The 12,924-nt window shown below is 44.5% G+C and overlaps 1 protein-coding gene across 1 annotated transcript in view; it reads left to right on the forward strand.

Annotated features, from left to right (window-relative positions):
• ARID1B (AT-rich interaction domain 1B) overlaps positions 1 to 12,924 on the forward strand; it is a 424,182-nt gene that overhangs the window by 394,751 nt on the left and 16,507 nt on the right. The window contains exons 12-15 of the mRNA XM_052645664.1: positions 675 to 884; positions 3,748 to 3,952; positions 9,901 to 10,039; positions 10,298 to 10,470. Coding sequence (XP_052501624.1) covers positions 675 to 884; positions 3,748 to 3,952; positions 9,901 to 10,039; positions 10,298 to 10,470 — 727 coding nt within the window. The remainder of the gene's footprint in view (positions 1 to 674; positions 885 to 3,747; positions 3,953 to 9,900; positions 10,040 to 10,297; positions 10,471 to 12,924) is intronic.

Genomic DNA, 12,924 nt, shown 5'->3' on the forward strand with positions numbered 1-12,924 from the left:
TACCTTGACAGAAAAGTTCAAGAAATCTTAAGTCAGGAAAGCGGATCATTCTGAGAGAATGCTAGTAACTGGCCATTAATTTAGAAGGCTCTCAAATGTAAAGCGCACACACCGCTGGGTCCAATGACATGTGACCAACCTTGTATTTTTCAACACACATCATGTATGTGCTCTACCTCCATATGATTTAGTTTTAATAAAGCTATACATTGGTCATTTATATTTTGACAAGGAAATGTAGGCATCTATGTAATGAGGAGGGGGCCTCTATAATATTACAGTTGGAACTTTAAACTCAGTGTAGCCATTCAATGAACTTGTACCGTTTTTGATAAAAAAAGAAAAAATGACATGAGGGGTCATTGGAATCTTGCCTTCTGGGATTCAACGCTTATATTGATAAAGCGAAAAAGATTTTTGTTCTGTTTTTGTTTTTCAAGTATATAAAAGAGGGAGTTTGGGCCCTTTAGTTAAAGTCAAAGTAAATTTTTAATTAAGAAAATGTATACTTTGTGCCTGAACTAGTAGCCTTCATTCCTGATTGTTGTGTGATAGCAGTAGTTTTAAAATTTCTTCTCTTCTTGTATTTGGTAGCTCATTACTTTTTTTCTCACCTTCTTCCATTTCCCTCGGCCCGCTTATGCCCCATCTCCAAATGCTACCCTGGGCTCTAGAAGTCCAGCTCATCCACCACCACTGGGGAAAAGATCACAAAGGTGTATGAGCTGGGGAATGAGCCAGAGAGGAAGCTGTGGGTGGACCGCTACCTCACCTTCATGGAGGAGAGGGGCTCCCCGGTCTCAAGTCTGCCTGCGGTGGGCAAGAAGCCCTTGGACCTGTTCCGACTCTATGTCTGCGTCAAAGAGATCGGAGGTTTGGCACAGGTGAGAACAGCTGAATGAGGAGATGCTATGGATGAGCTTTGAATATGCAAACTTGAATTTTTTTTTCTCACAAAGAGAAAGCTGAGCCTCTGGGAAGGTCACTTCACTGGATCCATGTTCACGTGTGGCAGGTCGGGGGCGGGGGCTGCACTGGGGTCAGGGACCTCGATCTGCCACCCATTTGCAGAGTGACTTCAGTAGGTCATTTATATGGACTCAATCCTCAACGGTAAAGTGAGACATTTGAGCTAGGTTTTGCTTTAGGGTCCCTAACAGCTCTAGAATTCTGTGGAATCTGTGTTAGAATTTCATAGTAAACAGAAATGTTTTGCAAATGACTAAATTGTCTGGATCAGATATAAATCAAATTCACTGTTTCCCTCTATCCAGAGCAAGTTAACAAGAAAACTGTCATCCTTCTACAACCATGTCCGCTGTACCTGGGTGGCAGGAGGGGCAGTGCCGTCCTTTCCCACAGCTGGGGGCACCCAGGTGCAGAATGCCCGGAGGCACTCCTTTGGGGGTGTGCAGATGCCTCCCCTGCACTTGCCCCCTTCATTCTGTACCCTAGGGGCCGCATTCTCCTTTCCCTGTCACAACCTTGTTTTTAGCCCTGGGGAGGGTTTGTGTGTCCATATCCCGAAGTAGAATGGAGAAAAGGGCCCTCAGGGGTGAGTGCCTGCCGCATCCTGGGCACCATCGTTTTTCTTGTCACTTCTCTCTCAACACCCATGGAATGCAGAGTCGCCAGCCCTGAAGAAGAGATGTAACAGATTGAAGTACAGTCGTCCCCTGGGGTCCACGGAGCACTGGTTCCAGGATCCCCACAAATACTGAAACCCTGTGAGCTCGAGCCTCTTTATTTCTGGAACCTACACACCACCTCCCATATACTTCAGATCATCTCTCAGTTACTTATAATACCCAATACAGTGTAATGCTATGTAAATAGTTGCTGGTACAAGTTCAAGTTTTGCTTTTTGGAACTTTCTTTTGGGCGGGGTGGGGGTTTTTTTTTTTTTCTTTTTCGATGCTTCAATGCTTTCAATTCACAATTGGTTGAATTTAGAAATGCAGAACCAGGGAACAGGGAAGGCCGACTGTACAAGAATGTTGTGGCCCAGGGACTCTCAGGGTAGGTGGTGGGGCCAAGTTTGATTGCGAAGCGCATGCCCTTTATCTGCCCTTGGTTCTCCGACCTAGCTGTTCATTAGCAGCACCTGGGAGCATTTAAAACCTGTCAGTTCCTGGGCTCCTTCCCAGACCAGTGAAAGGAGCTGCTCCGGGCCTCAGGTGTTCCAGGCCTCACTATCCAAAGGTAGGTCAGCTGATGCACAGGTATCACTGAGGACCCACCCTGGTATCTGGGCTGCAGGGCTTGCAGGAGAGGCTTTTGTTCTCAGCCCTCCCTGAGGAGCCTCCTTCTATCCGAGACTGAGGCCTCCAAGTGAAGCAATTAGAGCTTGACTCCAGAAGGCGTAATCAGATGGGATCACAGGATGCAGACCAGGTGTGACCAGGTGTGGGTGATGGCCAGCGAAGGGTTTCACCCAGCTCACAGAAGCAAGGAACCGTCAGGACACCTCACTCAGCCAAGTGGACTCCCAGGTTGGGTCTTAGCTGATGAAGTTGCTTGAATGTAGTAGTGATTCCCAGCGGTGAGGCCTTGGCCGCATTGTCACTCACACCCCATCAGATGTGGTTCCAACAGGTGCTGCAGCCCCAGAGGGATCAGCTAAAAGCCTTGCTTTTCAGGGTGTCCCAGGCAGTGCTCTGCCTGTGATTTCAGAAGCAGTCACAGGCCTGCCCGTTGCAGCCTGGCATTCAGTACCAAAAATGGCACTAAGCATTCCCGAGAGTATTCTCTGGTTTCTCACGCACCATTTAATACTAAGTAAATGGACATAAAGAGCTTTGTGAGGAAGTTTGAATCCAAAAATTGAACATTTCATTCAAACTCACTGTCCCTTTAACTCATGCTACTTAATACAGGACACATCTAAAGGCAAAATATTCCCCAAGCATTTGCAGGCCTTCATGTTTCCTTCGTGTGTCAGCCTCGTGTGACCTGTTCCCATTGGGAATCAAAAAGTTAAACCAATTCCTCAAATTTTATATAACATTTGAGGATTCCCTTCCTTTCTTCTCTTTTTGCAGTTGTATTCCCTCCAGCCTGAGTGTAAGTGGGAACACTGGATGGTCCTATGTGCCCCTTCTCAAGCCCACTAGTGCTGCCATGTCAGCTAGCTGGTGGCTCCGCAGGTCAGACAGGGTTGATGACTTCTGCTGGACTGTTAGGTTGGGCTCATTTGGTTGGGGCCTCCTTCACCCAACACTACAAGAAAGCCTCACGTGAAAGACTGGGCATGAACAGAAATTATGAGGCTCATCTTTCTGGAAGCTTGTGGCTGTTGGAAGGAGACATTGTTTTTCTTATTAAGGCTCAGATACTTAAATTGCAAAATAATTCTGTTATTGCTTTTTAAATTAGTTTTTAGACACCCTTTTATAAAAAAATAAGAGTGAGATGGGGGTGAGCAAGAGCACCTTTGCTCAGAGATGAATCGCCGGCTCCGAGCAGCACCCGCTCTGGCAGACTCGGAGGCGTTAGAAGATGCACCGGGCAGAAGAATTTCCATGAGCAATGCTTTTTATGTAGCTATCAGCAGGTTCCTTAATGGTTTTATAACTGTAAATGCTGTCTAGGCACTACTGAGTGGGAGTAATGAACATTAGTTAAAAGAGGCAAATGAAAAATAAAAAAAGTAAACCAAAATATTAAGTGCTTTTTTTTGTTTGCTGGCTTTAAACAAGCCACTTTGCTGCAAACCAGTGATCCTGCCTTTTTTTTTTTTTTGGCTAGGTTAATAAAAACAAGAAGTGGCGTGAGCTGGCAACCAACCTAAATGTTGGCACTTCGAGCAGTGCAGCAAGCTCCCTGAAAAAGCAGTATATTCAGTACCTGTTTGCCTTTGAGTGCAAGATCGAGCGTGGGGAGGAGCCCCCGCCGGAAGTCTTCAGCACAGGCGACACCAAGAAGCAGCCCAAGCTCCAGCCGCCATCTCCTGGTAAGTGGGGGCGCTGCAGCCGGGAGCCCCTCCTGGGCTCTGAAACGGCCACTCAAGCAGAGCAAACAGGACACCCTGGGGTCCGAGAGAGGGAAAGAGGCACCCTGTCTTCTCTTGTTCGTTTAACTGGACCCTATTATCAGTGCCTAACGGAAGAAAGAATGAACTGGGGATATTGTGTTTCTGCTCTGCACTTCGAAGGTGCCGATCTTTTGCTTTACCTTTTCTAGTCAAAGTAGACTTCAGGTTCTGAGTTATACACCTTAATTCCTATACAGTTATTTTTAAATATCCCATCTAACTATCAAAATGTCTTCCCATTAACCTGTGCTCATACTGGAAATGCCACCCTGCAGATTTAATAGCCAGCTTCCACCAGCTCTGCCTCTGTCGGAGATACATAGATTTGTACACAGCAAAATGAAATTTGGACTTCGTATTTAATGTTCCCTACCAAGTTTTTGCTTGTAGGGAATTCAGCAAACTTTCATGATAAAAGTCTGTATAGCCCTGTTTCTGCGAAAGTGGAGTCCAACTTAGCTTTGAGCTAGAGGTCAGGAATATAAGCAAATACTGCTTGGTAATAATGGCGATTCACTTGAATTCACAGAAGCAAAATCATACAAATGGTACCTGCCTTCTCTGCTGTCTCTCCACTCAGCTGTTGGACACCCTGCCGTCCTTTCGGCTCTCCTGCTGGCTTCTGTTCTACTGTTAGCATTTCAGATTTGAAATTACTGAATCACTGATAAATTCTGATAAGTCCAATATTGAAGATGAGAAGAGATTTGAATCATCCTTAGTTCTGGGTGACTTCATTCAAGTTAAGTTTGATCATTCTGTGGTCTGTTTCTGGCCGTGTCCAAGCCCTGTGTTGGTCACACTTGCCTACACTGTCCTGCATATGAAGTGGCTGAGTGTGCCTGCCATGTCCCCCAACACTGTTATGCAGTTGAATGATCACAGCCAGTGTTTCTTGAGCACTTAGAGTGTGCCAGGGCTTTCCCGTTTAATCTTCATATGAGCCCTGTGATACAGATACTGTTCTAAAACCCCTGAGAAAACCAAGGCACATACAGTCTCAGCAGACTGGCCCGTTGTTGCTAATGAGGGGGAGAACCAGGCTTTGATCCCAGACATCTGGCTCTAAAATTAGAGATCCAGGTGTACCTACCACACTTTGTGCTTAAAGCAGCGCTGTAATAGGTAAACTGTTTACACACAGAAAGTGGTGCCTGTGAGCCGAAGAAAGGAGTTGTTTCTCTTTTAATTACTTGCTCTAGCTGGTATCTGGAGGGCAGTGCTAATATCTAAGGCCACTAATCAAGATATCTCAAATAAATACTTTTTAGGCCCAGGGTACATGTGTAATAAGCACACCTCAATATAGATCTGTTGGTTCTAAATACAAGTAGAGAAGTTCCTCTCTCTCACCCCGTCCTTAAAGATCCACAGCCTTTGCCAGTTATGGTGGACTTTAAAAACTGTGAAATCTAATTTCGAAAATCTCACAACATTACATTCAGTTCACAGAGTAAAACAAGCTGCCTCTGAACAGCTCTGAAACTATTTTTCCAAAATAAAAACCCAGTAGGGTGTAGGGACCAAAGTGGCGATGTCTGCAAAGATCTAAAGGTATATTTTATTTGCCAGGAAAGAACTCATGTCACTGAATGGTCTGTACTTCTGTATGGAGAATAGCTCTCCCAGTGTGCATCAGCTTCAGTACAAGAAATCCTGCTGAGGTATAGACACTTCAGAAAGTACAGGGCCTGTGCTCTGAACAGTCAGCTCTTTCCTCTCCCCCCTCTTTATTTTAAACTATCATTTTTATGGCAACATTATCGCTTTAACTGAACAAAAGAGCTTGGATTGCAGGTGCACCTCTGATAATACATTCTTCTCAGTAGTCCAAATGGAGCCCGAGTCTGCGAAACAGGAAACGGGAGGAAAGCTTCCTGTATCTAGCCGTTCAGCCAGTGCACAGCCTGGAGGGCATAGTGCAGGGTGCAAGGGGCCAGGCTGCGTGGCTCACGTGTTCTGCACACCGCTCAGCAATTGAACAGAAACATGGACCAGGCCGTGGGGCAGTGAGCAACGCCAACCTCTCAACCAAAAGCCAGGCATTGCCTCCAGCATTCTAGACCCATGATTAAGGAAAATGTTTCTGAAACATTTTTATTATCAGAGAAGGGAAACAAATTATTCCCAGACCTTTGCCATGTCAGGGCCTCATATACTACAAAAATTTTTAAACTAATTTTCAGCCAAAATTTGTGTTCTTTAAGTCAGGTTTTTCCCCATAAGAACCTAACTGTAGCTTATTCCTTACCGATATATCCAGGCAAACAACTGAAAGATTCCTCAGAAACATTCTAGATTCTTTTTTTGAATGTTCATTCTGAACCAACTTAAATCCTAAAAGCTAATGATTTAAGGTCATTCCTCTATGTTCCAGTTCGGATGTGACACGGCTGATAAGATTTGAAATTCAGTCCTGTCAGCCTCTGAAAGGTGTTGCCCCTTAGCCCTGGAGCCTTCACCCTGATCTTCACTGTAGAGTGGCTGTGTGACTTCTCACTCCAGAGATCCAGGTTGTGCCTTTGGGTTCTAGAGCAATTTGACCAAAGGAAGGCTCCTAAATGAAATCTGAGCAGGGCCTGGGGATGCGGTTGCTCCTCTGAAGTCCTGGCGGGGCTCTTGCTATAACCGACTGTAAAAGTTAGTGAAGATCTAATGAACAGCCACGGGGATCCAGGGCCTTAGCTGCCTGTAAGCTAGAGTGGGGTAGGGGCAGGGTGGGGAGGGGACCCGGCTGGGAGGAATGGGTGGGGGGTGGGGGGAGGAAGCTCCACTTTCAATTAGTAAGTCTGTAACCAAAAACCCATCCATCTTTGCTGGCAGGTGGCTGACTGAATTTCTATTATTAGCTGACAGGTGATGTCACAGAGCCTGTCATGGATCCAACTAGGGAATCCTCAGTGGAAGATAAATGAGAAAGGGCTCGGGTTATAAACAGAGGTGCCCTCTGGGTGACCTCTGGTTGCCGTAGACCTGGGACTATCAGCTATGCCTCATCTCCCCACCCTCCTTCCTGCAACCCCAGCCAGAACTAGGGCACTGGGTCCATGCTGTGTAAATTAATTCCCAGCTAGGAGTCTGGCCATTCACTCTGAAGTGTGTGAATGTACTTAACCTTCAATAACCTTTCCATTGTTTACTTTCCAGTATACATTTGTAGCTTCTGGCAAAAGGTAGGGATATCCTAGAGAGCCAGCCTCCTCTGTTAGCAGCTTCCAGAGGTTGCATTCATTTTTTTTTTTTTTTTTTCCCTGAAAGGAAAGGAAAACACACTGGCAAGAGGGGAGAATGTTTCCTTTTTTTTTTTTTTTTTTTTTTAAGCTGTAAATGTGAATACTTGTAAATAAGGGCCATTCTGAACTCTCAGTCTTGTGAGCCGTGTTCCTAGGAAGCTGTGCTGGCTTCTGCACAGTCTGCTTCTTGAGTTTAAGAAATCAGTTATTTCCCCTGCCAGTTCTATGGGGCAGTCATGTCTGTAGGGTTATGCTTATATATTTGTAAAAGACTCTGACTTGTTTCTTTCATTATATCTACTTTTTAAGTATGTATTTTTTGGTAAAACTCTGGAAATGCATACTTGGTATACAAATATAATAAAGTGAGTTTGGTAAAACTCTGGTTTGGTTTAGAAGCATGAGTTGGTAAGTTTTTATTTTAAGGAATCTACATCTAAGAAGGTATCTATAGTTAAAGCTACTCTTCCCTGATTCACCCTAGTCCTATGCACCTAGGGGAGGTGTTATGGAAAGCACCCTCTGTTGGCTAGTCCTCAGTATTGATTCCCAACCAGGCCCAGACCACACCAACCGCGCCGACATGTTGGGTCAGCTGAGGCTCTCTGAGAAGAAGTGACAGACCCCATTTCTTACTCATAGCGCACTGTAATCTCCAGGGTTTGTGTAACTCAGTTTCCTCTAAAGTAAAGTGTGGTAATTGTACAGTTCGTTAACTGTAGATAATAATAAATGCAAATTATTGTTTATAAGCAACCAGCAATCCTATTTGTTACAGTTAGAATTCTGAAAGTATTTAATGTATGTATGTATGTGGGCAGGAATTTTTATCTTTTTCTGTCAACTTGATAAATTCCAACAGTAGGAAACAGCACACAATATTCATTCAATTAGTATTTGTTTAATTAATAAGTGAAACCAATATCTATCCAACACCTAACATGCTAAGGACTATGATCAATGATAAAGGAAGAGCCCTTAAAATGTTATGTTTTAAGGTAGGATTAATTTTTTACATGAATCCTGCTGCTACTGCTAAGTCACTTCAGTCGTGTCTGACTCTGTGCGACCCCATGGACTGCAGCATACCAGGCTCCTCCATCCATAGGATTTTCCAGGCAAGAGTACTGGAGTGGAGTGCCACTGCTTTCTCCGTACATGAATCCTACTGAAGTTTTAAAAAGATCTGTTCAATTCTGGGCTCTGTTATTATAGTGTAATTACAGTTAAAGCCAGGTCTTATTACTCTGATAATGACATTCAGTTCAGTTCAGTCGCTCAGTCATGTCCGACTGTGCGACCCTGTGAATCACAGCATGCCAGGCCTCCCTGTCCATCACCAACTCCCGGAGTTTGCCCAAACTCATGTCCATCAAGTCAGTGATGCCATCCAGCCATCTCATCCTCTGTCGTCCCCTTCTCCTCCTGCTCCCAGTCCCTCCCAGCATCAGGGTCTTTTCCAGTGGGTCTGGAGATAGCCAAAGTATTGGAGTTTCAGCTTTAGCATCAGTCCTTCCAGTGAACACCCAGGACTGATCTCCTTGGGGATGGACTGGTTGGATCTCCTTGCAGTCCAAGGGGCTCTCAAGAGTCTTCTCCAACACCACAGTTCAAAAGCATCAATTCTTTGGCGCTCAGCTTTATTCACAGTCCAACTCTCACATCCATATATGACCACAGGAAAAACCATAGCCTTGACTAGACAGACCTTTGTTGGCAAAGTAATGTCTCTGCTTTTGAATATGCTATCTAGGTTAGTCATAACTTTCCTTCCAAGGAGTAAGCGTCTTTTAATTTCATGGCTGCAGTCACCATCTGCAGTGATTTTGGAGCCCCCCAAAATAAAGTCTGACACTGTTTCCACTGTTTCCCCATCTATTTCCCATGAAGTGATGGGACCAGATGCCATGATGTTAGTTTTCTGAATGTTGAGCTTTAAGCCAACTTATTCACTATCCTCTCACTTTCATCAAGAGGCTTTTTAGTTCCTCTTCACTTTCTGCCATAACAATAAAGAATTCTAAACCAATATGATTTGTGTTGTATAAAAACAAATTATTTCATAGCTGCGAAAACTACTGTTAATGACAGCATAGACACATCCAGATGTGGAAAAGTGATACAAAGCTCATTATTAATTTATACCATTTCTTTACAACTTAAATATTTCTCATTGCCCAAGACCTTGATAATTTTTATAATGTTTTTCTAAAACAGCACAATAGTCCATCAAATTGATAAAACAAACTTTTTGTCCCGTTTTTCCTTATTCTTAGACATTCCAATTATCTCCATTATAAACAACACTGAAGTCTTCTGCCTAAAACCTTCTTTATATTAGATGATTTTCTTGGGATAAATACCCAGGAAAGCATTTACCCAGTATTTTACAGCTCATATCTGAAGTGCGTTTCCAAATAGTTTAGAAAAAAAAGCTTTTACTGATTTTCACCGTAAACAATGTAAGAGCAGTTAATTTTACTGCATCATTACCAGCAATGGATATTGTTACTCTTTCTACATGAGATGGTGTCCTATTTTTCTCTCCCTTTTAAAAAAAATAACTATCAAGGATGAGCTCACTTGATAACCTCTAGTTTTCCCCCCATTTTTTCTTGGTATCACTACTATCAGCTAACTCAGGATCCTTGCAAGGTCCACAGACCCCCCAGTCAACTGGCAGTAATTCGATGGCAGAGGTTCCAGGTGACCTGAAGCCGCCTACTCCAGCCTCCACCCCTCATGGACAGATGACCCCAATGCAAGGTGGAAGGTATGTTAAAAGATCTCTGTGAACCATACAAAGTTAGATTTGTCTCTCTTTTAGTTTTCTGGAGCAGACTTTAGAGAGAGAGAAAATGGTGTTCTCTAGTGAGTTTTTAAATATTGACTACCACTCGTTTCAGTCATATAATTTACTTTGGATGGTTTTCCCATGTACACAGATTTCAAGGTTGGCTTATTTTCTGGATCAGTGTTTGCAGGTGACTAATGCTCTGTGGTTAAGCTTTCATGTCTCTCATCTCATCAGGAGCAGCACTGTCAGTGTGCACGACCCATTCTCAGACGCAAGTGAGTCATCGTTCCCCAAACGCAACTCCATGACTCCAAGCACCCCGTACCAGCAGGGCATGAGCATGCCAGACGTGATGGGCAGGATGCCCTATGAGCCCAACAAGGACCCCTTTGGAGGGATGAGGAAAGGTAAGTGCCGAGGGCTCTCTGTGCAGGGTTGGTCCAGAGGGCATTCTGCCATCTTGTGACTGACTCACTGACCCATTCGAGACTTACTGGAGCCCCACCTCCACAGCCTACTAAATTTCCAGCCGTGAGGAAAGTACTTAGCATCTCTCTGCCTCGGTTTCTTCATCTGGAAATTAGGATAATAAGGGGTCATGAAGAGGAGCTGAGTTAATGCACATAAGTACAGGGCTTAGAAGAGTAAGTGGTACATATCATTGGCAGAGGTGCTCTTGATGCTGCCTGAGTCGGCATCAGGCTTGTCTTAAGGCATGGGCTGGGCGCTAAGTTGGTAAACCAGACAGGCCCTTGTGGAGCTGGCGGGCTACAAACAACAAATAAAAAGTAAGGTAAACCATGTATATGTGACTAAAGATGGTTTTTGACAGAAGGAAAGAAACAACCAGGAAGAAACACAAAGAACAAGGGCATTGGGGGTGGGGGCAGTCATGGGAGGAGGGGCCTCTCCTTGGGAGGGAGGGCAGGCAGGGGGCTCTGGGTGACGGGAGCGAGGCGGCGAGGGGCAGGCGAGGGGAGCTGAGGCAGCAGTGAGGCTGGTGTGCGTTGGGGGTGGAGGCTCCTGGGCACGAAGAGCTGAGGGCCATGCTGAGAACGTCCAGGGCCCCAGGTCCGGAGCCTTTCCACTTCCTGCATGTGCTGACGAGTTGGGGGTTTTTACGCAGGAAGTGAGGTGACTCACTATGGGTTTTTGTTGTTGTTGTTAAAAATAAATGAGTAACTATCTGGACATTTATGGAGAATGTATTGGAGAGAAGTGAGGGTCGAGCTGGGGAGACCACTGTCAGAGTCCTCAGAGAGGTGAGGAGTTGGGGTGAGACCCCAGGGAGAGAGAATGGAACCACTCAGTATGTGGAGGGGGGTGGTGCGGGTAGAAACAGCAGGACATGCTGATGGATTGAATGTTACACGTGGGGGTTAGGGGAGAAAAACCAAGCAATGTGACTGAGAGGTGGGCAGTCAGGAGACAGAGGGAAGTGAGGGTGGCTGTTACTGCCTGCGGTGTGGACACCTGGGAGTGAACAAGACAGAAGAGGAAACCAGAGTTCACTATAGATGTCAGGGCAGTGAGGGGTAGGCTGTGTGTCTGGAGCTGGGCAGAGCACTGTTATTGGGTGTAATCTTGGAGAACCAAGCAGAGAAATGGTATCAACAACGGTAGGACAGACAGGATCCCCGGGAGTTCTCACTGACATGAGCAAACACCCAGGCTGGGTTTTTCTCTTGTGTATGTCAGTCCCCAGTGGTCACTCAGCCCTGAGACCATAGCTATCTCAGCCGCTGCCCTCTCTAGCTTCTCCGCTGGCACACAAGCTCTACATGCTGTTGACACTCTTCCTAATGCACCGGAGTCCTGTGAAATTGAGGCATGGTATGACTATTTCTGAAAAACATACAGAAAAGTAGTGAATGACATTTTTATGGAAGTGTTTATTCTGGGATCCCTTAAATAATAGTGCTTTTGCATGACTTTATTGATAACACTGTTTTAAGTAGAGACAAGCATAAAGCCCTAAAGCCTTGGTTTTCACAAGTATTATGGAGCAATGAAAAATTAAAAAAGAATCTCAAAATTTTAAATGTTGGGCACATTACCATTGAATTAAATGAAATTCTATTTCATATGTATTTCATATACCTGTTACACAAAACAGGATAATCTATAGTTTGTCCTTTCAAAAAGTTTGAGCTGCTTATTTCAGGTAAAGATTTTGCAAAACATACAATAAATTCATAAACTCAGAAATTCAAGAGCTTTGTGAATGTTGGAGTTGACTGTTTTCCTTAGTGGTACGAGATGCTAGAAAGAGTGTGTTGTTGGTGCTGTTGGTAGTTGTATAGTACCTTTAGACTCTGAAAATATGACAATAACATGGAAAAATAATTGTTTTGGAATCCGGTTTCAAAGTTACGGAAAAGTATTCCAATATCCTATTATGCTGTATTTGACAGCATGAGTTCTGTTTCTTTTGTCTCCTTATGCCTCTATTTTTTTAATGAAAATAAGTGTGGTGGTGAAGAGCAGATGACTGTGGATTACCTTGCTCTAGGTACCAGGCAGCTCTACAGAGTGTTTTCATCCACTGTGTAAATGATACAGTGGCTCGGCGGGAAGCCCTGCCTCACATTTCCCCCATGTATTTCAGCTTACCTGCTACCTTCCACTGCTGGTATATTTAGTACCGAGTTAAAGCAGGTAAACAGAAAGCCCACAGGAAACAGATTTTCTTACGGCCCTACCCCTGTTACAGTAAAGTTTTCCATTCCTCAGTTCACCATATTCTGTCAATGAGCTTGGTGGGGCTCTAATTCTTTATTTAATGACCGACATCAGTGAATATCACGCCCCTTGTTGTTGGTGCTGCTGCTCCTGTGGTTGACCTGGAATGTGGTGGGATG

The sequence above is a fragment of the Budorcas taxicolor genome, chromosome 9 (assembly GCF_023091745.1).
Source record: "Budorcas taxicolor isolate Tak-1 chromosome 9, Takin1.1, whole genome shotgun sequence".
NCBI classification, from domain to species: domain Eukaryota; kingdom Metazoa; phylum Chordata; class Mammalia; order Artiodactyla; family Bovidae; genus Budorcas; species Budorcas taxicolor.